The following is a 26229-nucleotide window of genomic DNA, read 5'->3' on the forward strand; positions in this document are numbered from 1 at the left end:
CTCAAATTTATTATCTAGCCTGACTTGGCATCTAGCTCAAGATCCCCGTATCTGTTTCCTGTCACTTGTATGTCTGACACCAAGCCTGTGCATCATAAGTCTAGATGAAATATAGTTTTTCTAATAAATAAGGAGTAAGTGCAAATCGCATGCCCTTGATGAACCTCCGTGAGCCATCTTCATGAGAAGAAAGACAACACATCTTTTTAAATGCAGACACTGTGTTTGAACTGGTGACTCCTTCCTGCTGACTCACTTTACAGCGTGTGTACTTCGAGGTACTTTTTCTTATAAGCAACAGAATAATACATGTCATGCGCTCAAAGAGTCAAAAGGGTCACTGAACCCTGAACTGAGCAGCTGGAGGTAGAGACGATTTTAGATTCTGTCTTATTTAGGGTTTCTATTGCTGTGAACAGACATCATGACCAAGGCAACGCCTACAAAAGAAAACATTTAATTTGGGGCTTGCTTACAGTTGTAGGGACCTAGCTCACGGTCATCTTGCTGGGAAGCAAAAAAGCATGCTCAAAGAGTAGCTGAGAGCTTATGCCTTTCCCTTTCGGCAACAAGCAGAGAGCAAGACGCTGGGCCTAGTGTAGGGTTTTTGAGGCCTCAGAGTTCACTCCCAGTGAGACCCCACACCTACTCCAACAATGTCACACTTCCTGATTCTTTCCAAACAGTTCTGCTAACTGGGGCCCAAGCATTCAATCATGTCCACCTATGGAGGCTACTCCCATTCAAACCACCACAGGCTCTGTCTCTGGTTCTCTCTGGGTCATTTAGTTTTGACCCACCCACTGGTAACATCTTTACTGTAGCCTGATTCATACAAAAGGGCTACTGAAAAATTAGCTCAGTTCTGCACACTGGAACTTACCAAGCAGGAGAACACTGAGCTTCGTGCTGACAGTATCGCACATGAAGTTATTCAGTTTTTTAATCTAATTTTTTTTATTTTACATATCAACCCCAGTTCTCTCCTCCTCTTCTCCCTTTCCCCTCCTCACCCCATTCCACCCCCATCCACTATTTAGAGGGGGTAAGGCCTCACTTGGGGAGTCAACAAAGTCTGGGATAACTACATTGAGGCAGGACCAGTTCCTTCCTGTTCCCCCCCCCCACCCCCCGCATTATAGCAGAACAAGGTATCCCGGTATAGGGAATAGGCTCCAAAAACCAGTTTGTGCACTAGGGATAAATCTTCATCTGACTGTCAGGGACCTTACAGAAAGACCAAGTCACACTACTGTCACCTTTATTCAGAGGTTCTAGTTCGGGCCTCTGCAGGTTCCCTAGAAGTCAGTCCAGAATCCAGGAGCTCCGACTAGTTCAGGCCAACTGTCTCTCTGGTTTTTGCCATCATTATCTTGACCCTTCTTTCTTCATATGATCCCTCCTGTGTAGCCAGAAGACTTTTTCTCTGTCCTGTCTGGTCCCCTGGGCCATTTTCTCTCCCACCAGTCAGTCCCCATCGCAGCTTATAAATAATAACTCAGAGACTTAACGTTAATTAAAAGTGCTGTCCCAATGGCTCAGGCTTTTTACTGGCTAGTTCTTACATTTAAATTAACCCATTTCTATTAATGTGTATCATCACTTGTCCCCTAGCTTACTGGTAATGCTCTGGTATCTTACTTCTCCAGTGGCTGCTGGTGTCTCCTTGACTTGGCCTTCTTTCTCCCAGTATTCAGTTTGGCTTTCCTATCTAGCTATTTTCTACCCTGCCATAGGACAAAGCAGCTTCTTTATTAACCAATGGTAATAAAACATATTCACAACATACAGAGGGGAATTCCACATCACCTCCTGTCTTCTGTCTATTAAGAAGGAAGGTTTTTAGCTTTAACATTGTAAAATTACATGTAACAAAGAATTACAGATATAATAGTCTATTTGTATTTGACAAAATTAAAGAAAATGCTCTATCATCTATCCTATCTTTGTGACTGTAAAATTTCATATCTAATTTATTGTTTATAATAACTAAAAAATATATTTATAACTGTTCACTCTCTCCATATTTATTCAATATAGTACTTGAAGTTCTAGCTAGAGCAATAAGTTATTGATTCTTAATGAGAGAGCCACATGGAAAACTAGATAGAATCCAGTGATGGTATCATACCAAATTAAGGCTTCCTGGATATAAGAGGGGAATCTTCAATCTTACATAAAACACATGGCTTCCTTGAAACAACAGAGGTAAAGTCTTCCAAAGAAATTTCTGAAGGTGATATGAACGAGAGGAGAAAAATAGATGTCTACCAAGTAGGCAGATACTCAACATTACTGTAGGCAATTGTTTATACTGTATGTATAAAATTGTTAATCAGCAAATTTCGGAATTCTTTTGTGCCCTGTGTTCTGTTACTGTTGTTGTTGTTATTCACTTGTAATCTGAACAGATTTCTTTCCCTAACTCTGCCCAGATCCTCCCCACTTTCTACCCACCCAACTTCAATTTTTCTTTCTGTGTCCATCTATCTCTCACACACACATGTTCATTTGCTAAAAAATCTAAACAAATAAGACAAAAAATATAAAAAAAACAAGCAAAAGAAAAGCACACAAAACATGGGAGTCCATTTTGCATATTTCTTGAACTCAAGTTGCTATGGTAGGTCTCAGGATTTGTAGCTGGGTGATATTGAAGATTACTTTTCTTCTCCAGTAGCATGCAGGATACCTTCCAGTAGTACAAATGCCAACCAGCCAGGGTGCAACTGATACTTAGTCACCAAATCCTTTTCTTCATAGTCAATGACCTAAGTAAATGGTGCCTTGAGCTACAGAATCTTACCATCAAGTTGTAGAGAGTACCCAACAGACGTGGCAACAGTCTGCGATGTTTGGTAGGGTCTCTGGGACCCCTTCCTCAAGATATACTCCCCTGCTGACTCTGGAGGATTGACTTGCTAGCCTAAGATGTCTAGTTGGAGCATTGTCTCCTCATTAGGTGATGGCTCCATTTAAGTTTCTTTCATGTATGTGTAATTTAGGAAATTTCAATGGTAGCACATCATCCTATGATTTGTAAAGGCTGTCAGTGTTTATTAATCCTCCTCACAGTCCCTGCTGCACTCTGTCCTCCTATATCCATCCCTACTTAGTCCTCCTATTCTAGCTTCTCCTTCACTCCTTTACAACATTGTGCTATATTTCCCACCCCTTGTTCCCCTCCTTATCTAGCCTCTGAAGGGATTCTAAATGAAATACATGTATCAAAAGTTGAAAAGTTAGCATCCACATATAAGATAAAACAAGCACTGTTAATCTTTTGGAGTCTGGGTTTACCTCAATCAGATTTGTTTCTAACTCCATCCATTCGCCTATGAATCTCATTTTTCTTAACAGCTGAATAATATTCCATTGTATAATGTATCATGATTTCACTAGACATTGCTCTCTTGAATCACATCTAGGCCATTTCCAATTTCTGGCTATTATGAACAGAGTAGAACATGAATGTACCAGGAGTTTTCTTTTGGGCCACCAACCAGCTCCCAAATCATGACCCGGAGACTTCATATTGGTTATGAATCATCAGCTTAGCTTGGGCTCATTTCCTGTTAGCTCTTATGACTTAACCTGTTTGCCATCATCTACATTTTTACCTCAGGGATTTTTCTCTTTCTTTCTGTGTGTCCTACTCTGTGCCTGCTGCCTGGTGGCTGCTTGACTGGCCTTGTGCATGAGCCCAACAGTACCCCCTAGGTTGATTTTTCAGGTACTTGTGAATAAAATAAAGGAGTATCTTGGCTGGAGAGTTGGCTTGTTGGGTAAGGGCCCTGCTGGTCAACCCTCCCAAACTGCTTTTTGGTCTCTTGAATCTATATAATGGAAGAAGCAGAGAACCAGCTGTACAAGTTGTGTTCTGAACCCCCCCCCCACACACACACACATGTATGTGGTAACCTGTGCCCCGGCACATACACACCCTAATATTAAGAACTTTTTAAATCTCTTACAAGGGTGAAAAAAAGGATACAGAGATAATGGGTCCAGTTCCTCAAATTCCACAACGTGAATTACTCCAAACATTCATTCATCCACTGATTCGTTCCTAGAATACTTACAGAGTATGTGCAACATAAAGTTGTTCTGCTGGTTCAGCCTATCACACACTAAAGATCTGCAGGCAAAAATCCTTTTGCTCTATGGAGTGGCCACCACTGACGAGCCATGAGTCCAGCGGAGAACATGCCCTTCACTACCCACTCCCAACATCTCCAGAAAGCAGTCTGCGGAGCAAAGGTGACACTTCCTTAAGTTTCCATCAAGATCTGTATTTTTATTTTCATTTACAGGTCTGTGTGTCTGTGAGTGTATGGCATGCATGAGGGGTACTGGAGACCAGGTTCTCTGGAACTGGGGTTACAGGTTATCGTGAGCCACCCAGTATGAGTTCTGGGAACCACATTCGGGTCTCTGCAAGAGCTGCAAGTGCTCTTAACTACTGAGCCATCTCTTCAGCCCCAGTACTGCTTATTTGCTTTTCTTTTTTTTAAAAAAAAATCTTATTTTTTCCTCTCAACTTTTGTTGATTCTCTGTGGATTTCACATCATACATCTCAATACCGCTTAATTCCCCATGTTCTCGCTTCTTCCCTCTGCCCATGCAACTACCCTGCCCTGCCAAAGAAGAAAAAATGCAAAATTTAAAAGGAAAACTAAAAACCAACCAAACAAATACGCAGAGAAAAGGAGAAGACTCTCACCGCGGAATCTGTGGTGTGCCTTACTGAGTCACAGTTTACCCTTCAGTCCATTCATCGTCATTGCTATGAGTCATTGGTCTAGTTTGAGGCCTCTGTCTTCTGCCATATCCACTGATGGGTTCTCACAGCGGCTCCTCTTGGATATCTTGTTGTTATCCTATGCTACGGAGATTTTGCTGTTTTGGATCTATAGGTTTGTCTCTCTCACATGCTCCTACAGTTCACAGGTGCGGTGAATGTTGGGGTGGGCCAAGTCATAGCCCTGGTTCTGGGCCTGGGTGGTAGCTGGGTTGGTCAGCCTACCAGGTTTCCCTCTTTGTCACCAACCAGCACTGCCTCAACTGCTTGATCCAAAGCAGCCTGCAGCAAGGGAAGGGGCAAGTTCTTTTGCTCTCTCTCAGGTTTCCCATCCAGTCCACTCACCAGGGCCAGTTACACTATTTTGTACAGGCAGACAAGGTGCCAGGCACTCTCTTGGGACTGCTACAGAGTGGATGGGGGATGGGTGGAGTCAGCTCTCCTGCTCTCACACCCTAAGGTCTGGCTCACCACAGCCCCAACAACAGAGTCAGCTTATGTGTTCTATCCAGGTGGGGGGCAGGATCCATCCATCCTTTTGTTTGCTGTAGTTAGTGAGAAGCAGGGCCAGCTCTCTTTCCTACTGCAGGTAGCAAGGGAGAGAAGGAAGAGGGCAGTTTTCCCTCACCAGCCCCAGCACTGCTTAGTTTCAATCAATAAGTTTCAGAGAATAGTATATTATGGGGCAAATGGAGGACTAATTTGTTTTACTTTGGTTTTTAGGTAAATGGTCACAAAATCTCCACAAAAAAAGAAATCGCATAAAACAGTTTCGACTGTACAGTAACAAAAGTGGGTCATTGTTCTCTCAGAGAGCTTTTATGCGCAAAGCACATTGGATAATAATGTGAATTCTTTTAAGCTATTATGTTCTGTGACCATCTGGGGAAATAGTTTGGAGGATAAATCCAGCAGAAAGGATATTAGAAGAAAAACAACAGACAGAGTTGATTGTTTTTGACAGTCTCTTGCAGTATGCTATCCAGGGTCCATATCACAGTGATAATACTGAAAAAAAAATTTCTAATGACTTCATCATTGTTCCCAGCAGTGTCCTGGAGTCTCAATTCTAAGGGCAAAGCTTTGTGTAGGCATCCGATGTGAAGACAGAACTCGGAGAGTTTTGTGAGAAATTGTTTCTTCACATGAAGTACACTTGATAATAACATTTTAATGTAATATTGACATTTCTGGTTTTTAACTCTGTTGGGCAGAGTCTGGAGGGAGGGAAACTCACTTGTGGTAGCCGCAGCATGAGTGCCTGGCACCATGCCAGCTCGGCTCACATTCATCCTAAATCAGACACACTCCAGGAGGAAAGATCTAAGCTTCCCTTCTATTTTGCAGAAGCGGATTGGTTTCGAGAGAAACAACACTGACATTTCTGTGATACTATTATCAGAGGGGCTATTATGGACAGTTTGAGAAGTCAGTTTCTGTAGATTTCATAGTGATAGAATACCTGTTAATTTTCATTATTATAGTATGTGTCTGTACATGTAAGTATACATGCATACCCACATCCACGTGTCTGGAATTTTATTGGAGTACTGATTTAGATATTTGGATTGACTTGGTCGACTTGGTTAAGCTACTGTATGATCGATTCAGACCTTCAGACCAATTATCCTTCTGAAATGCAGGGCTGAGCAGGATTACTTGGATGCTTGCTCCTTCTGGCACACTGCCAATCGCTTCCAGATCGCCTTGGGGCTAGTTGTATACCAGGATCTCAACTCAGAGCCCCAGAGCCGGAGAACCAGCATCCACCTTTAACAACATCGCTGGGTGATTAAAGCCCTGACTACACCGGGTGATCCTGGCTCAGGCTGCACATTAGAACCACTTAGAGTGTGCTCTAACACTGCTTTCTTTCCCAGACCTAATAAGGAGACTGATTAGATCAGACTAAAGTTGGAACCTTGGCATCAGCATTTTTAAATGTGTGCCAAGTGGCTCTAATGTGCATGCAGGTTTGAGAACTACTGATTTAACAATGTTGCAACAGCCAGCAAAGTTACTGTCTTCTAAAAGAGGATAACAAAGGAAGAAGTCGCCAATAACTTAATGTTTGGTGGCCCTTCACAAATGACCGAATTTTTAACTTTTAGTAAGTTTGCTTGGCTGCTGTGTGAACACAGGCGGCTAGGTTTCAACCTGCCCAAGACTATGTGGTAAATAAAGACAAGGAACACATTACTATCTAACTAAAGAAAGGAGGTTTGGGGTTTGCTTTTCAACTTCATTTCATGTTCAAACCCTGATGCCTAGCTGGACAGATCTAAATGCATGCGTTGCATTTACTGCCCCTTTAAATGCCCAGCACTTTCTGGCAGTTCTCATTTCGCCCCTGCTTCTTACTTCAAGCCAAACAGGTCCTCCTCTGAATTCTGTTGCTCTCCTCTCCTGTCCCACACTCTCACCTCATGAGCGTATGTTGTTAACTCCAGTAGATAAAGACATAAAATGACCTGTCATTTGGTATCTACAATGATTTCAAGAATTAGTCATCTGTTCCAGGAGGACAGGTATGCACAAGTTAAGATGGAACAATAAACCGTAGCATGGTACACATGAACCCCCTTATCACCCTGCTTTATGGATGAGGAAGTGGTCTCCAGTAGGACTCCCTGATCAGTGCCAGCAGTAGAATAATTTTCAGCAAAACTCTTCACAGACCTTGAAAGAATGGTACTCAACTTCATGTAGATAAACAAAAAATTCAGGATAGCCAAAACAATCCTGTACAATAAAGGAACATCTGGAGGCATCACAATCCCTGACTTCAAACTCTACTACAGAGCTACAATACTGAAAACAGCCTGATATTGGCATAAAAACAGACAGGAGGACCAATGGAACTGAATAAAAGACACAGATATCAATCCACACACCTATGAACACCTGATTTTTGACAAAGAAGCAAAGAGTATAAAATGGAAAAAAGAATGCATATTTCACAAATGGTGCTGGCCTAACTGGATATCAACATGTAGAAGAATGAAAATAAATCCATATCTATCACCATGCATAAAACACAGGTCCAAATGGATCAAAGACCTCAACATAAAGCCAACCACACTGAACCTCATAGAAGAGAAAGTGGGAAGTACACTTGAATGCATTGGCATAGGAGATCACTTCCTAAATATAACCCTAGTAGTGCAGAAACTGAGAGAAACAATTAATAAATGGGACCTCCTGAAACTGAAAAGCTTCTGTAAGGCAAAGAACATGGTCAACAAGACAAAAGGCAGCCTACAGAATAGGAAAAGATCTTCACCAACCCTGTATCGGGCAGAGGGCTGATCTCCAAAATACACAAAGAACTCAAGATGTTGGTCATCAAGAAAACAAATAATTCAGTAAAAAATGGAGTACAGACCTAAATAGAGAACTCTCAACAGAGGAATCTAAAATGGCTGAAAGATACTTAAGAAAATGTTCAACAACCTTAGCCTTCAGAGAAATGCAAATCAAAAAAACAAAAAACTCTGAGATTCCATCTTACACCTGTAAGAATGGCCAAGATCAAAAACATTGATGACAACTTATGCTGGAGAGGAAGTGGGGTAAAGAGAATACTCCTGCACTGCTGGTGGGTGTGCAAATTAGTGCAGCCTCTTTGGATATCAATATGGTAATTTTTCAGAAAATTAGGAAACAACCTATCTCAAGACCCAACAATACCACTTTGGGTATACCCAAAGGATGTTCAATCTTGCCACAAGGACATGTGCTCAACTATGTTCATAGAAGCATTGTCATAGCGAGAACCTGGAAACAACTTAAATGCCCCTCGACTGAAGAATGGATTAAAAAAAATGTGATATATTTACACAATGGAGTACTACACAGCAGAAAAAATATGACATCTTGAAATTTACAGGCAAATGGATGGATCTAGAAAATATCTACATATACTGGATTTTGGGGATCCAGTCTGTTTGGACACTCACCTTCCTGGACCTGGAGGGAGGGGGAAAGGAACTGGAACTTCCCACAGGGCAGGAAACCCTGACTGCCCTGGGGGACGAAGAGGGAGGAGGAGGGGGAGTGGGGGGAGTGGGAGGGTGTTGGGAGGGGGGCGGAAATGGAAACTTTTATAATTTAATAAAACTTACTTAAAAAAAAAGTAAAGAAAATATCACATTGAGTGAGGTAACCCAGATCCAGAAAGCCAAATATCATATGTAGTCACTCATAAGTAGCTTTTAGACATAAAGCAAAGGAATCCAACCTACAATTCACAATCCCAGAGAGCTTAGACAGCAATGAGGACCTCAAGAGAGACATACATGGACCTAATCAACATGGGAAGTAGAAAAAAGCAAGATCTCTTGAGTAAATTGGGGCAGGGGGACCATGGGAGAGAGTAGAAGGGGAGGGGAGAAATATGTAGAGCCCACTAAAATCAATATAAAAGAAAACCTTGAAAGAAAAAAAAAGAATATTTTCCCCAAGACTATCTGACTATCTCACTCAAAGAACAGAGGCTAGTCGATAGTGTGTGTGTGTGTGTGTGTGTGTGTGTGTGTGTGCACGCATGTGTATAGTCACCAGAGTGCATAGTTACAGACTGACTAAGAATAGAAACATTTCAAAGCTTTTGTCAAGAAAGTTCATTGTCAAGTCTGTACCATTATATCTTGGGAGCATAGTCAGTGACTGAAAAAAATAAAAGATTCACTACGTCTTTGGTGAGAAAGTATTAAAACTTTGTGAGTAAGTCATGGGAGGGCAGTTATCAGAGTAAACTTTATTTTAAAGTTACATCATTTTATACACATCTATGTGGTTTCCTCTCTTATAACAAACTTGAGCCCCAGAGATATAGTTAAACAAGTTTGTCTAGGGCCTGCAGAGATGGCTCAGCAGTTAAGAGCAGAGGACTGTGTTTCTATTTCTAGCACCCACATAGAGACTCACAGCCATCTGTAGCTCCAGTTCTAGGGGACGTGATGCTGTCTTCTGTGGGCACTGCATGCTCATAAGCCAGAGACATACATACAGGCAATACATACACACAGACAATAAAATAAAAATAATGCTTTAAGAGAATTGTCTAAAGACCTATGCCATCAAAGGAAACTCCATTCTGTCATGGAATTCACCTGTCCGCCCACCTCAGAAGAAATAATTTATGCCTTTTCACATAATTTAAGACCCTTTTCAGTTTATATATACACAAATAAAACATTGTGTATGATTCATGATAGTTGCAATGTCATTTATCATGTAAAGTATATTATGCTTGGGTTTTATTTATATGTCCAAAATGAGAGACCTGGAAAGAATGTCTAATCTAGAGGTTGACTGTTAAGATTCAGAATTATATCTCAACTCTACAGAACAATAGTCCAAAGACAAAAGGTGAGAACACAGCCTGTATAGATATTAAACCCCTGCACAAAGAAGAGGCAACAAATAGAGAATTCTCATATAGCCTTATTTCATATGAAAAAGACATACAGACTAGGTTACCACAGACTCAAAATGCAATAAAAATTCTCACATTTTGTCACATTAGTAATTCTTGTCACTGAAATAGAATTTACGTTCAGAATATTAGGACTTCATCCAAAATATTTTATGTTTCAAAAGATATGCCAAGTTGTGGAAAATATACTGCCACTTTCATTTGAAAAAAGACAAAATCAATGCCTGGCAAATAAAACCTCTTTTGCTACCTTTGGTCAAATTCTCCTTACCAATCCTGAGGTTTTGGCATGGAGATATGTACAGACGGTCATTGTCGTAGCTTTCTGTGTTCCTTATGGGAAAATGAACTTTCCAATGAGTGACTCATACTTTAGCAGACTATTCACATAAGATATCTTTCCCAAAGGGTTTCAGTTTAAGGGTAAAAAGAGTCTAACTGCCCCCTGAAATCCACACCCCAAGCCAGGAGATAGCTCTTACTCTGATGCTTTCAGAAAAATGTTGCTCCCTTTCCTGCCTCTCCCTGCCCCCTGCCTGTCCCCTTTCTGCCCCCTCCATGCCCCCTCTCTGCCCCTTCCCTGCCCCCTCTCTGCCCCCTCCATGTCCCCCTCTCTGCCCCTTCCCTGCCCCCTTTCCTTCCCCCTCTCTGCAGCCTTTCTGCTCCCTGCCCCTTCCCTTCTTCCTTCCCTCCCAGTTTTATAGCCTAGATTAACCTGGAATTGAGGTTTCTCTTGCTTTACAACCCAGACCTCTGGGATTACAGGCACTTGCTATCACTCTCACCCCTCATTTCCACTTATACAAATCACCAAATAAGAAAGTTTACAATCTTTCTTTTTAATTCATAGACAACCTGAAACTTGTTGTCTTGTAATTTTAAATATGGAAGTAGTGATTGCTTGAGGCACAATAAAGTGTAAGTGCTGGGAAATGAAATTTCTTTTCAGTGAGAAATCAATATTATATTTGTGTATCTCGGTAGTATTTATTACTGATAATAAAAAGTAGGTAACTGTAAATTTTTCTTGACTATTTTCCATTTTATTCCAAAAGTTAATAACCAGTGTTTTATACAAACACACTGTTTTAGGTAACAGCCACTTGAACAAGAAGCTAAATTAGTGGGAAGCAATGTACTGATGTTTTTCTGAGAACGTTAAGCCATGGTTTCATTTGAGTCATCTGTCTTTGCTCTGATGTCTACTGTAGCACATGAGAAGGAGACTCAAGGTCTTAACTCCATTACTGGCTTTATTCAGCGCTGTCAGACCAAGAATAGGTGTTTATCTACTAGTGTTTGCTTCTCCAGAGAGAGTGGCTCATTGTAATTCTCTCCTCCAGTTTTTCTTCCCCAAAGAAATATCTTTATCTCGAATCTGTCTAATTAGTCAATGCACGAGGAACAAAAAATCGTGAGACAATCACAATGCTCATGGTTGCTGTTCTAAAATAAAAGAAACAACAACAACAACAACAAAAATCCTCAGTAACGTTTCTATCTTTATTTTGTTGTTTACAGTGTGGAGCAAAATGGATCAAACAAGCATAGATTTGTGGTAACAGAGATGGTGCTTTTGTACAATATAACACATACTGTGAATCAAAGAAATATTTGTACCACTTCTCTGAAGTTGACATTGGAGTGACATTGTAATCCTGGCCATCTGTCTTCCTCCTCTAGACATCGATGAATGTGCGGTGGTGAACGGAGGCTGCCAGCAGCGCTGTATTAACACTCTGGGCACCTTCCACTGCGTGTGTGATACAGGCTACAGACGCCATGCTGACGAACGCACCTGCATAAGTGAGTAAATATTAGAGCCAGCTTGAAGCCATTTTCAATAAAAATCGACCTGCCCATGCGAGGGGCAGAGGAGAAAGATTTTTCTATTATAAAAAATATCTATAGAAGCTGATGGCATTCGAGTTCAATTCTACCTTCTAGAATACAAAAGTCATTTTGCTATTAAAAGATAGACAAAGATGGAGAAAGAAGTGTAGAAACTAAGACTTACAAGCATAACTTGATTCTCTACATATGTGATTATTTCTATACTGTATAATTTTTGGCATGTTTGGTGGAGTATAAATTTGTTATTTAGTACTTATACAAGCAAGTATGACACCAAACTAAAATGATGGGGTAACTTAAACTGTGATAATTACTAGGTAGCATGATCTCATGTAGAACTGTAGTCAGAAATAAATTCAAGACTAAAACTCAGACATCAACAAAATTATAATAGATTATATTCCAAAGAACTTAAAGTTACCCAAGTGCACTTAAGACTATGCATATTTAATATAGGTTACAGCATATTCATTCTGTCACAAAATGTGCTTAAATGTAATTTTGGAGCAATAAAATGATCATTCATCTCTTCATTTCCATGATTTGGAGATTATGGATTTCCTGAAATAAGTAAATGCTACTTTTGGAAAATGAAAAGAAAGAAATGGAGTTTTAAGAACCCTTTTCCTCGCACAACTATCAAGGCTCCTTGTTTTCCCTGAAAGAGTCTAAAGAAAAGTGTTTTTATTTTTCGGCAAGTTATGATCTTCTCTGATGTAATGATACTTTTCAGATTTATCTCAGATCCCTATTTAAAGTAATTATTATATCAACAGCTTGGCACCTGGTATAGGACATTTCATTTCTTTCTTTGCTTATGTAAGTTTTATTAGCCATTCCATCCTTACCTAACTGTTATTTGTAGCCTACAAAGTATTTTACACTGTGAAGTAGTATGGGAGCACATATGCCTTCTGCCCTTTCCATCAGGTGTGAGAGGAGATCAGCAGGCAGACAGGGATGCTCTAGTCATGATCTGCTCTTGATGGGAGCAAGCAGGCTGTGAAAGTGAGAAAGAACGAACAGAGAGGGGCAAGAGGGAAGAGGGGACCCTTTTCAAAGTCAGCTGAAGACACCAATTGAAGGCGGACCCTAATAACTAGGAAGTCGGTTCAGCATGGTGGTGGTCACGAAAAGCTCTTGGGGCAGGTCAGTGGCCCCAGCACATTGATTAAACGGAAATATCCTCTTGTTTTTGCAAGATCAATGGCATTTCCGTTCCTAGGTCATGTGCTACTAACATCCCCTCATACTACAGCCCAAGTCACAGCTGTGCAGGAGCAGCAGGGGCTGATGTATGCAAATGAGATATTTGTTTGGAAAGGACAAACTTAAGCCGTTGAAAGTTTTCTCTAAAGTAAAATCATTTTTGAAGTAATGGTTTATATGAGTCAGTAATATTGGGTCTTTGTGGAAGGGCAAAATAAACAGCAAGCGTAGCTAACTTTTGTCTGGGGGTAAAATTAGTTTTCTAAACTCTTAGCAATCAGTAGCTGCTCCAAGTAGCCGCTCTTCTCCCCTTTGCCATTCATTGTTATTGTGTTAATGGCATTTGGGCAAAATTGTGCTTCGTTGAATTGGGATATTATCGTTTGCCCCACCTATTTCTTGTCCTTAGGAGACACATCTAACTGCAAATACATGAGGCTGCTATGAGAGTAATGCAGCTTCTGCTCTGTATGCAGGTCAGGGGACAACCTCTGGCATGGTCCTCAAAGACTCTGTTCATCTCCTTTAAGGTAGATGCTCTCATTGGCCTAGAGTCACCAACTAGATCAGCCCTACTTAGCCCCAGGGATTATCCTGTCTCTTCAGCAGCCCAGAAGTGAATTGCAAGTATGCACCACCATGCCACAGATTTCTAAATGTGTTCTGGAGATTTAACTCCAGTTCTTATCCTTGTGAAGCAAGCATTTTAGTGACTGAGCCATATCCCTGTCCTTTGGTCTTCACAAGCATGTACATACAAATGAGCATCCACCTCCACATACACACATAAACTTGCATACACATGTGCATGCACGGGCACATATGGCTCCTTATAGGCGGAGACTGCTTGTTCATTTCCCGGCCACCCATGAAATAATCACACTGAAACTTTATTAATTGCAACAATGCTTGGCCAATGACTCTAGTGTATTTCTAGCTAGCTCTTACGTCTTAAATTAAACAGTTCTATTAATCTGTGTATTACTACATGGTTGTGGCCTATTGGTAAGGTTTCATCCTGCATCAGGCATCTGTCTCCTGAGGCAGCTACATGACGACTTTTTGACTCTGCCTATTCTCTCCTCATCTATCTTCTTGGAATGCCCACCTTGCCCTATTCTGAGCTGCAATAGGCCCAAAGCAGCTTCTTTATTAACCAGCGGCATTCACAGCATGCAGAAGGGAATCCCACATCAGTCGCTGATGTCGTTAGGCAGCACATTTCCCATGTCACATCACCTTGCACCTCTCTGAAGGCATCATCAGGTACTATTCTGGGGAGAAGCACTCTCCATGAGGGCATTGCAGCAAATGAAGCCATTGTTGAGTAGTGGAGCCGAGACACAGCATGGTGAAGCCAACAGGACTGCCGTCCAGACACTCGCTTAAAGAATAAGATGAGTGGGGGGAAAGTAAAAAGCAGAGACTAAGTTTTAGCAAGCTTACATGGGCAGCAGTATCCGTGTTTACATGAATTTGTGTGCCAGGTCTTATCTATGCAGACTCAGGACTGTAGCACATGTAGGCACACGACCTGCAGGAAGCCACCCACTATCTCTCCATCCTGATTTCCTGACGTAGAAATGGATATATCACTCTTAGAATGACTTCAGCACTATCATGTTAATATTTTACAGAGTCCACAAAATTATGAAATCATTATAAGCTATCTGCTGAGGAAAAATAATCTACTGGATTGTGCATATCTACAACCCTTCTTTATAACTCTTATTTTATTTCAAAATGGTTAAGAAATGTGAACTTTTACAAACCCAAACAGGAGAATAGAATGTGAGAACTTCACGGCTAGTTTAATAATAATAAAAAAATTAGTGGGTATTTAAATGATTTGATTATATGTGCACACTTAGGTGCTCTTTTGAAAATAGTTTTTCATATCATTGAGCTATATTAGGGAAGAACTTGAGGAGTGATGGAGCCCTATCTCAAAGATAAAAAATTTAAGAGCCAAAGATGTCAAAAGTCTTTCATGGAGTAAGAAAAGAGTTTTCTGAAAAATCTACTTAAGTTCACTTCAGATGTTTTCTTTAAATTTCTGATAAATGCAAATGAAGCATTGCTCACGAAGATACTGCTAAATCAAATTTATGTCTCATATTAGTAAATAAAACGTTCACCATAGTTATTGATAACATAAACCAACATGATGTCATCAACCTGAATGGAAGTGCCTATGTGCCACCTCCCTCTGCAGTCTGTGACAGGCTCCCCAAGAGCTGGAATACTTCCGTTCTCTGTCACCCTTTCTCTGTCTGTACTGCACTTTCCTCTGAACGTAGGACATAGCTGAGCCCCAAGTCGGCCTTTCAAAGCTCATTTTATTAATGTTTCTCTGTGATGCTAGCTAAAGGCATTCTCCCAAATGTCATGGTGTTCATGTTTTTTAAGTGTAAATCATAGCACACATACTTTGTTATATATATATATACTTTGTTTTATATATATATATATATGTTATATATATAACTATATAACTATAGTTATATAGTTATATATATAATATGTATATAGCCTATTTATTCTTATCTACATATTCTTATATATGTATACAAGAAGCTGGCCTTTGGTGGCCAGACAAAAGTCAATGATAACGTCCTGTTAAATCCAAGACATGTTGTTCGCATTCTCTTTTAGGCCCCTGACACTGTGAGTTACTATTTTTTTCTGAAACTCCCATTGGCTTCTTGGCAGTGCACTGTCCACTCTCAGTGGCTGCATTGCTGTGCTGTTCTGGTGAACGCAGTTCTGACATTGCATATCTAGCACCCTTTCTCTCTCTTTCTTTCTCCTTTCCTTCCTTCCTTCCTCCTTCCCTCTCTTCCTTCCTATCTCTTTCTTTCTTTTCTTAGAACTTCACCCAGAAGGATTTGCTTCCTAGGGAAATACATGAACTTGTTCCAGAGCTCCAAGCCTTGGCACTTTGGCAATGTCCTCTATTATAAAATATATCCATCTCTGTGTACGTTTCAGTTGGCTATTGTCTTATTATTGACATAGATACTAGAATCTAAATAATGGTAATATGAAATGACAGCATCTATTTCCAGTCATTGTCTTTGAATGGCTAGGAAACAGAGACTAATGAAAATCACCTAAACTTTTAGTATTTGGTTATATAATTCAAATTTTTAGTAACTTGTAAAGCTTTGAATATAAGCTGGCATGCCACTTAAAATCTGTTTTGAGTTTCCGTTGTTAATACCAGCCTCGGAAAAATGTTCATCTCAGATATCCGTTTATAAGCATATCTGTCCTCTGGTGTATTTGCTGAAGTCAATCTTCTCAGAGAGACGAGATAATTAAGTTGCTGAAAACTTAAATTCTTCCATACGTCTCTTTCCCTCTTTTGCACCTTCAGTATGTAAGGCGATTCTTATTTTCCCCCAGAAATAAACAAACGCAATCACAGATGTTCTCAATGAAATGCCTCAAACAAAAGGAGGCTTTTAATTTTTTCAGTCTTTATAACAGTCATGGCTTCATGCTACTTACTTGGAAAAGTCAGAAAGTGTCTTTACTTATTATCTCCTTTTTGTTCCCATTAAATGAAGGAAAGAGTAACAGTCCTCTACTGTAAAATTGTATGTGGATATCACATTGTCATACTTCAGTTACATATATTTAAATGTCACTGTTATATTTTAATTAATTACAAATAATGAAGACATTGGGCAACAAGGATGATATAGATGTACAGCTAAGAAGCGTCAAAGTGATTTCCTTAGTGAATCTCTGAGCTTAAACATCCTTGCATGAGCCTTTTATGAGCTCTGTATTTTAAGAAAATGCTGAATTTAAAAACTTAAAAATGAGAAAACCATTAGATGTTCTGGCCTTCACACAATGGGCTTCTTTGTTTTCTCTCAGTGTTCTGATGATGTCTGGGTTTCATTGCATGTGAAGAGGAGAAGCTTCTAAGAAATGCAGAAAGGCTGACTGTCTTCATACTGGAGAAGGAGGTTAAAGACTTCATTGTAACTACCTTTCAATTAACTGCATTATTTATGAAGAGAAATTAGAAACAGAATTCATTTCGGATGACAGCTGATGTGTTGAACGGGTCTATGTCAGGTTAAAAAAAGTTGTTTAGTTTGTCAGATTGATGGCATTTCTCCGTCATTATCAAATTCATCAGCCTTGCAATATTAAGCACTTTAGTGTGGTGGGCGCTAAATTTAGTCCTTGAAAGTTGAATTCGAGAAGTGCTTCCCTTCTTCTTCTTCATAGCCATTGTGTGGCCTTTGAAGAAGATTAAGAATTTATCAAGTTTTCATCCAATGTTGACTTTCAGGATCAATCCAGAAGCATTTGTCCATTCAAATATCAGGAACACACTGAGAATCTTTTCTGGGCTTTTTTTTTCTGCATTTTTTTCTCTGACTTCAAACTACAGAAGTGAAGCCTGACAGTTTTGAGGGACTGAGGTCTCAGTTCTGGCTACACCACAGGAAGGCTGAGGGATCTCAATGTGCTTCTTTCGTTCCTCTCATTTTCAGAATCTGCTTCATCTCCATCTCTCCCTCTTTATCTCTAGTACTATCAGAAAAATAACTCACGAAATCAAGATTATGCACTGCACATGAGCATGTCCATCATAAAGGAATATATCATCCCCTCCTGCAAAAAATGGATGCTGCTAGGCTGTGGTGGCTCATGCCTTTAATTCCAACACTCAGGAGGCAGAGACAGGTCTACAAGAGCTAGTTCCAGGACAGGCGCCAAAGCTACACAGAGAAACCCTGTCTCACAACAAACAAACAAACAAACAAAACCCAGAAAACAAAACAAGAGAAAAGGAAAATAAAAGTGCTGTCTATAGAGTATGGAGGAGACCTAGTGTAGGCTCTGAGGCTAACTGAGTAAACAAGAAAGGTTCTTTAAGGACCATGGAGTGCTGATGTCCAGTTTCTGTGGCCAAGGTTAGGGCGGGCAGATCACACACCCGCATGCACACATACAGAACATATGTACACACGTTCTTACATAGACATAACAGCCTAATAGTGAAATGTTCACATGGTGGTCTCCACAGATGGCAAATGCCATTGCTCCTCTGTCTCTAAGGAAAAGTTGTCTTTACATAACTTATTTTATGGCATTTTCTTCTACTTATAAAATATTTATTATATACAATATCAAATTTAAAAACCCAACATAAGGAGCAATTTTTTCCTGTGTTACCTAGCTGACTTTTTAGTTCATTGGATAACAACCGCAGAATAAGATAAACTTTAAAATGAAGGCATTAAATTCATAGCTAGCACATAATAGATTCCCAGTAAATCGTGGCTCAGACCAATGATTCTGAGCTGTTATGTGTCTACTCCATCATTTCCCCACAGAGCACTTATTCAAAGTAGAAGTGCTGAGCATGAGAGAGTTTTAATTGTGTGTAACTGAAAGTGTAGCATGTTAACGTTACATTCCTCACTTATGAATGTGTATTACGGCCCTCGGGATCTGAGGGAGAGGTAATCTGGGAAGAATACATACAGGGAAAGTATCTGTCCCCTCTTTGTAGGCTAAGAACAGTAACTTTACTACAATGATATATATATATATATATATATATATATATATATATATATATATATATATACAGACTATGTGAACTGATCTAGTTACTTCATATAAATAGCTCAGTTCATCAGCATGAAGCCCATGAGAAAAAGTGATAAATCATTTTTATCACTTATCAGGTAAAATCCTGAGTGGGTGTGTGACAGCGAGAAGCACTCAGAAATTATTAGTTGGCACTTTTTGTTGGCCATGGCCATAGGACCAAACACAGTAACAGGTGGTCAGTCCTTGTAAATCTAAATTTGTTTCGATGAGCCATGACAATGGATGAGTGCTTGTAGATACTAGATTATAGCAGACGTTGAAAACTCAAATTTACCATCAGAAGAAAAGAAGCGCAGTGACTGATTTTGCACACCTTACCCACAATTCTAGTGCAATGGTGTTGGTGGTGAAAGATAGAATTCAGTGTTTTTGGTTTAGTTTGGTTTGGTTTCAGAACAAATCAAATTCTTAGCTGAGGGTCCTTCACAGTTTGATCAAACCTAGAAATCTGGGGATTTATCCCAGGACCTGGCACTTTGCTCAGGGCAAACTCTCTATCTACTGTTTTCCTGATGAAGCTCCACCTCTGGGTTTATTCCATCATGCCTCTCCTCCTTCTTTATTTTCCTCTTCTTAGATTTGCTTTCTCTCATGTAACATATCCTAATTATGGTTTTTCCTCCTTCTACTCTTCCCACTTCCTCCCCATCTGCCCCCCACCCCAATTTGGATCCACTCCATTTTTGTCTTTCATTAGAAAACAAACAGGCTTCTACAGGATGATAATATAATACAGTGTAATGTAATAATATAAAATGACATGATAAAACAAAAACTAACACATTAGAATTCAACGGGAAAAGCCAACAGAGAGAATAGAGCCCAAGAGGAGACACAAGAATCAGAGACTCACTCATTCCCATGCTCATGAGCCCCATAAAACACTAAGATGGAAGCCGTAACATACACACAGAGGACCTGGTGCAGACCTGTGTAGGCCATGTGCACTGCTTCAGTCTCTGTGGGTTCATGTGAGCTTTGATCATTTTTTTTTTCAGAGTTTGTCTTCCATCCTTTTTGGTGTCTTCCATCCCTTCTGGCTCTTACACTCATTTTCTTCCTCTTCCTGAGGGAGGGTTCGCTGAACCCCAAGGCTAGGGAGTTGATGCAGGCTTCCCATGTAGGGCTGAGTGTCTCAGCATCTCCACCTTTCACTCTCTGAGTCATAGCTCTACATCTGTATTGGTTCCCAGCTGTTGTAGGAGGAAGCTTCTCTGAAGACTGAGCACAGAATGTCATTAGGAGTCATTTTATCATTGAGGATGTTTTGTTTTGGTTTGTATAACAGTACTGTTTGGTTTTACCCTAGGTTCCCGAGCTATCTAGTCTCGGATTTTTGGTCACCTGAGCAGTATCCTATGTGGGTCTCATCTCCATGGAGTGGGCTTAACTCACATAGATACTGGTTGATTACTCCCACAAAGCCTTGGGCTGCCAGTGCCTTAGTGTATTTTGCAGACAAGACACCATGGCAGATCTAAGGGTTTGTGGCTTGCCTGGGTTTTGGTTGCATGAAAAGTAACTTCCTGAATCAAAGATGCTAGAACACACAAGTGCCTGCAGAGGCCATAATTTTGTAGTCATGATTTCAGATACATATGATCTGTGAAATGCCATTTTACATGACCCCACCTAGGCAAGGTAAAGGTAGCTTAGGGCAGCTGGCAAGATGGCTCAGTGTTGAAGAACACTTGTTTCATTTGTAGACAACCAGAGTTCAGTTATCAGCACCCATGCTAGGTGGCTCACAACCATCTGTGGCGCCTCCTCAAGGATCTGATGCCCCCTTCTGGTCTCTGCAGGCACTACCACAAACATGAACATGCACACGTTGAGACATATGGTCGATGGAAATGAAAATGAAAAATCTTTAAAAACTCAAGCACAGAATCGCTCACAGTGGAAGATAAAGGTTCCATCTTGTCTGTGTCTCACATTAGACTCACGTTGCTTTTAATCTCTGTAGTCGTGACTGAGGCAAAGTGTTTCTATCTAGTGTCAGGTATGAAATCAGTGTTCAACAAATAAAAATTCCTGCAAAAGGCTTTGCTTTGTTTGGAGATTGATATTTTCTCTGTCTTGTGATCTTCTCTTGATTAGATTTAAAGAGTTAATGGTGCTTGGATTTGGCTCCAAGGAAACAGAGAGAAATATTGGAGTTTAATTAAAGCGATTCCACTTAACCTATATTCTTAATTTGGAATCTTAATTCATTTTTTTATTTTTGGATGGCTACTTCTGTATTTTTTCTCTTTGATCAAATCTTATTGTTAGCAATTATAATTCACATTTTTATTTACTCTGTATCTGTCTCAAGTTCTCTATCCAAGTTGACACAAATATAAATGTGATTTTTAAAAAGAGCAATTCAATTCAAGCCTGCCCTTACCAACCAACCAGCCTCCTATCAAAAATCAAGTCACATCATGGATAATGTTTGAAACCATAAATATATGACAGATGTACGAAAACCATCCAACTGTATCATTTACATGTGGATCCTCTGAAGTATTGGGTGATTCTGTTTGCCAGTGACAAAGAGAGACACCATGATAGTAGATCAAAGATATTTCTGCATGTCACATGACTCGGAAGAATGGCTTGAATTCACAGAGCCTCGCTGAGTGACCACACCACTAAAGACAGGATACCTGTGGTTATTAATGAGAGTCAAGGACAAAGGATGGTTTAAGCTCATTCATGTCTCCAACCAGAAGACACAGCAAAATCAGGAGTATGTCAGGAAACCAGCTGGAAGATGGTACATAACTCTGAAGGTCAGAATTGAAAGGGCAAATAGCAAAGAGCAAAGTTAGAATTAAAATTTGAGCCAAGGATAAAAGGGAAGACAAGATACACAGTGAACCAAGACACTGAAGCCCTACGAGGAAACATAAGCAAGACAGACTGCTGATACCTCCTTCAGGACCATAGGGTGCCTCCTCCTGTAGGCGTGCTGGTGAGGATACTGGGATATGCGAAGTTCCCTGGGAAAAGTGGCTTCTTTGGAGCTCAGCCTCTGGACTGAGATGTCATGGGAGTCGAGCAAAGGTAGTCCCATCACCCAGTGTCCCGACGTTTAAACAAATACAGAGATGAAACACTCTGGAGTCCTGGTAATTGTGCTTGGTCTGCAGCTCTGGTCATGTTGATCAGCATTAATGATTACTGTGTTTTAAAGATATTACCTCTAGCCCCCCCAGGCATCTCATAAGGCAGATATTATTTACCATCTCTATTTGAGGCAGACTGGACATGCTGTGTCCTAGAGGTCAATGTCAGAGTTTCAGAATAGGACTTGGGTTTGCAGGTCACAAATTACTGCTCATGGCACCTTATGGGAGCAAAGTGGACTACGATTTACACCTTTTGAGATGAATACAGGGCATAGATGACAAGCGAATGTGTCTGCCATGTAATTGTGACAAAATCCTCTCTTCTAGGTTTTATACCATGGTGCTCTAGAGTCTTATTTCATGTTCAGCTTTGGAGTTTAAGGAAATCCACTATTTGTGTTAAAGAATAAAACTTGATTCATGACATCGGTACCTCATAGATTCTGTTTAGGTGTAGCATGTTAGCCGTCTAGTTGACCAATTAATCAAGTCAACTCTGCTTATGTAGGACTCACAGAACATGTCTTTGGGGGAAGATTCAGTTGTTGAATCATGTTGTGTTTAAACAAACAAAAAGACATGTCTACTACAAGTGATGTGTTTGAGTCTTATTGTTAAGGCTTCTTAAGGAAGGAAAAGACAGTAAAGTGTAAAGGGTTCATATTGGTACATGTGGTAAGTGAGTTCAGCGCATGCAGAATTAAGGAGCCTGGTAAAGAAATTATTGTATGAAGGTTCAGTATGACAATAATGGATCTAGAGAAATGGCTGTGCTTGCTACACAAGTATGAGGACTTCAGTTGGGATTCTTAGAACCGACATTAAAGTGAGGCATAGTAATATAATTCCAGTGCTGGAGAGTTAGAGACAAAAGGGTCACAAGAGCTCCTGACTGGCCTGTCTGGATGAATTGATGAAGGTCCAGGTTCACTGTGAGATTTATCTTAAACAATGAAGTAGACAGTACCTAACAAAAACACCTGATGTCAGTCTCTCAGCATACACACAGTACATAGGCACCTTCATACACATGTACATCCACCCAAGAATATGCATACATGCATAGCCTCCAGATGGGGACACACACACACACACACACACACACAAGACTGGACAGTGTTTCTCCCACAAGATCCAAAGTTAATCTAAAAAGACCCAACATCAGGCATGAAGGCCTCTTTTCAGCTGTTGGCTGGGGTTTTTCAGGAGACTCCCAAAATATTACAGGCTGTTGTTACCTCCCTTGGCTGCTACAGAAGTGCAAGGGAAATCCCTATAGCTGAAGACACAAAGTACTTTTCATACAGGGCCCGGAGGCCCCTGAACTAGAACTGACCTGGTGTCCTCCTAACTGTGGAATAACGTCCATGTTACTGAATGGCACCATGATGCAAGTTTTCAGAGGATGGAGGCAACCAACAGTCCAACCCAACTGTAATGCCTATGAAATACAAGAGCAACTAGTATAGCACAATAACCCTCAGGGTGAACAGGAGCATCTATATGTTGGCAGTAACCAATAACTCTCTAGTTTGAATAAGACCCACTGTGCTTGTTTGAATGTATTTGGCCCCCTAAGCTCATAGGGAGTGGCATTATTACAAGGTATGGCTTTGTTAGAGAAGGCATAGTTTTGTTGGAGGAAGTGAGTCACCATGGAGGCAGACTTTGTGGTCTCATATCTGCTCAAGTCAAGCCCAGTATTTCAGTTAACTTCCTGTTGCTATCCCTCCAACACCATGTCTGCCCGCACAGTGCCCTGTCCCACCATGATGATAACAGACTGAATCTCTGAACTGTGAGCCACCCAATTAAATGTTTTCCTTTAAACGAGTTACCATAATCATGGTGTCTTTTCACAGTAATCGAAACTCTAAGACACCCACCCATCAACAGATAAATCTTGCCTAATACTCAAAACTTGTCCATTTATTCAGGGCAAGCTGAAGTCATGGGTCCTGGGGAAAATCTACAGTGACCACTAAACCAGCATAGGCTATAAAATGTCATAGTTGATGCTGTCACAGAGTATCAAGATTAATTTTATTGAGTCTATATAATTTTTTGGATAAACATTATAAGCATCAAGTTATAAACCTTTGCTCTTTCATTTAATAACTTCATGATTTGTAAAACAACACAGGGCATTTCAGAATTTATTCTTGTCTGATATTGTGAAATTTGAAACTTTCACATAACATGGTTCCAGCTTTACCAGAAGTTTTACCAAGTTGGTCTCTACAAAATGAAATTCATAGATTATAACCCAATGGCACAGGTGTGATTTGCTGGCTTCATTCTGCAGTATCCTAGGGTCCATATTCATTTCTTTTGGATGTTAATACAATAAATGATTCAAAGTTTTAATATTTGAAAGGGAATGATTTGACTGACTTTCTGCCTCCAATATTTTCTATATTATATATTGGGATGTGGCAACATTTTAACATTTTTCCTGGACTCAGTAAAAAAATAATGCAAATTATTTTCTGTACTAAACCTGATTAATGAGCCCTCTTTTTTCTATGGAGAAGCTTCTGGTTCCTCAAAGTTGCATTTTAAAAGTCAAGTCAGGAAACAGTCTAGTTTCAACCTGGTCTTACTTATAAAAGAAAATGGTTTAATAATCTTCATTTCTCATTATAACTTCCATGAGACTCTGTAGTAAAAGACATTTTTTTTTCATTTCTTGGTTGGGAAATTTGGCTTGCAAAGCACCATATCACACAGGCAGAGAACAAAGGATTATAATGCGGAAGGAAAGAATCTGTAGCTGGCTTCTTACCTGCACCCCAAATGTTGAGAAAGACTGTCCTGCCTTCGTTACACCCTTGATTAAACCCAAGGTACAGAGAATTTCAAGTTGTATGGAATCATTGAACTACAAAATGTAAGATGTGGGAGGGCAGGCTTCGCCGTGCTGCCTGACTGACATGTTTGCTAACTCGTCTCCTTGTAGCCAGCATACATTAGTGCATGCACGCTCCAGTTCTGTAGGATGCCCCTGCAACAGAAGCAAAAATTATCAGATCAAGAATAATTGATATTCCACATGACCCATTAAAACAGGTCTCATTTAATGCACTTTTAGTAGGCTAGCCTGAATGGAGGCACCTTTTTTTTCCACTTTGCAGCGAGACCGAGCAATTCCCTCAACCATCCCCATCCGGGGGACCTTGAACTGAGAGCACATGTTTAATGATGCCCGAACTAGCTATTGATTAAACACTGACAATGTTCAGAGGAATTGAGAATCAAAAAGCCTCCCCCATGGCCAGCTCTGCCATGCTCACTTCTTAATAGATGGCAAAGGAGGGTTCTAAATGAGATCTGCCGCCCTGAACATCCTCAGAACTCCACAGGAGTGGGATTAATTTCTGCTTGGCAACCCTTTGCAGCTACCATGTCTGAAATGTCCATCATTCTGCAGGGATGAATACAGATGTCCCTCCTTTTTAATTTTTCATTTTTGGAGTCCTCATTTTTAAGTAAAAGTAATTATATTACTTCATTCCATTCAGCAATAGTCTATCAAATGTGTAGTAATCAAAGCTTGCTCTTAACAAATATATAAACCAAGGCAATGGCTGTTCTTGGGGGATTAATTTATCTGAATACTTATTTTCCGAGTTGAATCAAACAAACAAACAAAAACAAGGAAGTGACTAAAAGAAAGTGAATAATGAATGAAAATATCATGGGGAGATCTCAAAGGCAGGTCAGGATCTGCCAGAGGTGCAGATATTTTTAAGACAATCTTTTGTCTACGCGGAAAACTGTGACCCAGAACTGAGAATTGAGACTGTAAAATATGTGGTTTCCAATAGTGGAAACACCCAGCTGTTTTAACTTCAACAAACACGGAGGGCACACCTAGAGGGTGTCAGGGATGTTGCTTGGATCTTCCCCTTTTAAAGTTATTTAATCCCTGCAACAATCCGGTGAAATACTCATTAGAATCCCTTTAAAGATGTGAAACTGAAGCTTGGAGGAATTAAATAAATCTCCTTATTATCAAACACTCAGTAAACAGGTGAGAACAAAGGCATGCAGTCAGAAGCTTTCAGAGCTAGCTCACAACCCAGATGTTTTGATTAACAGTCTAGTGAGCTGATGATCCCAGAACATCTTCCTTAGTTTAATAATATTTAATAAAAGGTTT

General features: G+C 40.2%; 1 protein-coding gene across 1 annotated transcript in view; it reads left to right on the forward strand.

The window, feature by feature from the left end:
• Window positions 1-26229, forward strand: part of LOC125397498 (EGF-like and EMI domain-containing protein 1) — a 660639-nt gene that overhangs the window by 466056 nt on the left and 168354 nt on the right. Inside the window, exon 6 of the mRNA XM_087899566.1 lies at window positions 11926-12048. Within this exon, the coding sequence (XP_087755692.1) occupies window positions 11926-12048 (123 nt within the window). The remainder of the gene's footprint in view (window positions 1-11925; window positions 12049-26229) is intronic.

Source organism: Myodes glareolus, chromosome 20 (assembly GCF_982192425.1).
Source record: "Myodes glareolus chromosome 20, mMyoGla1.1, whole genome shotgun sequence".
NCBI lineage: Eukaryota > Metazoa > Chordata > Mammalia > Rodentia > Cricetidae > Myodes > Myodes glareolus.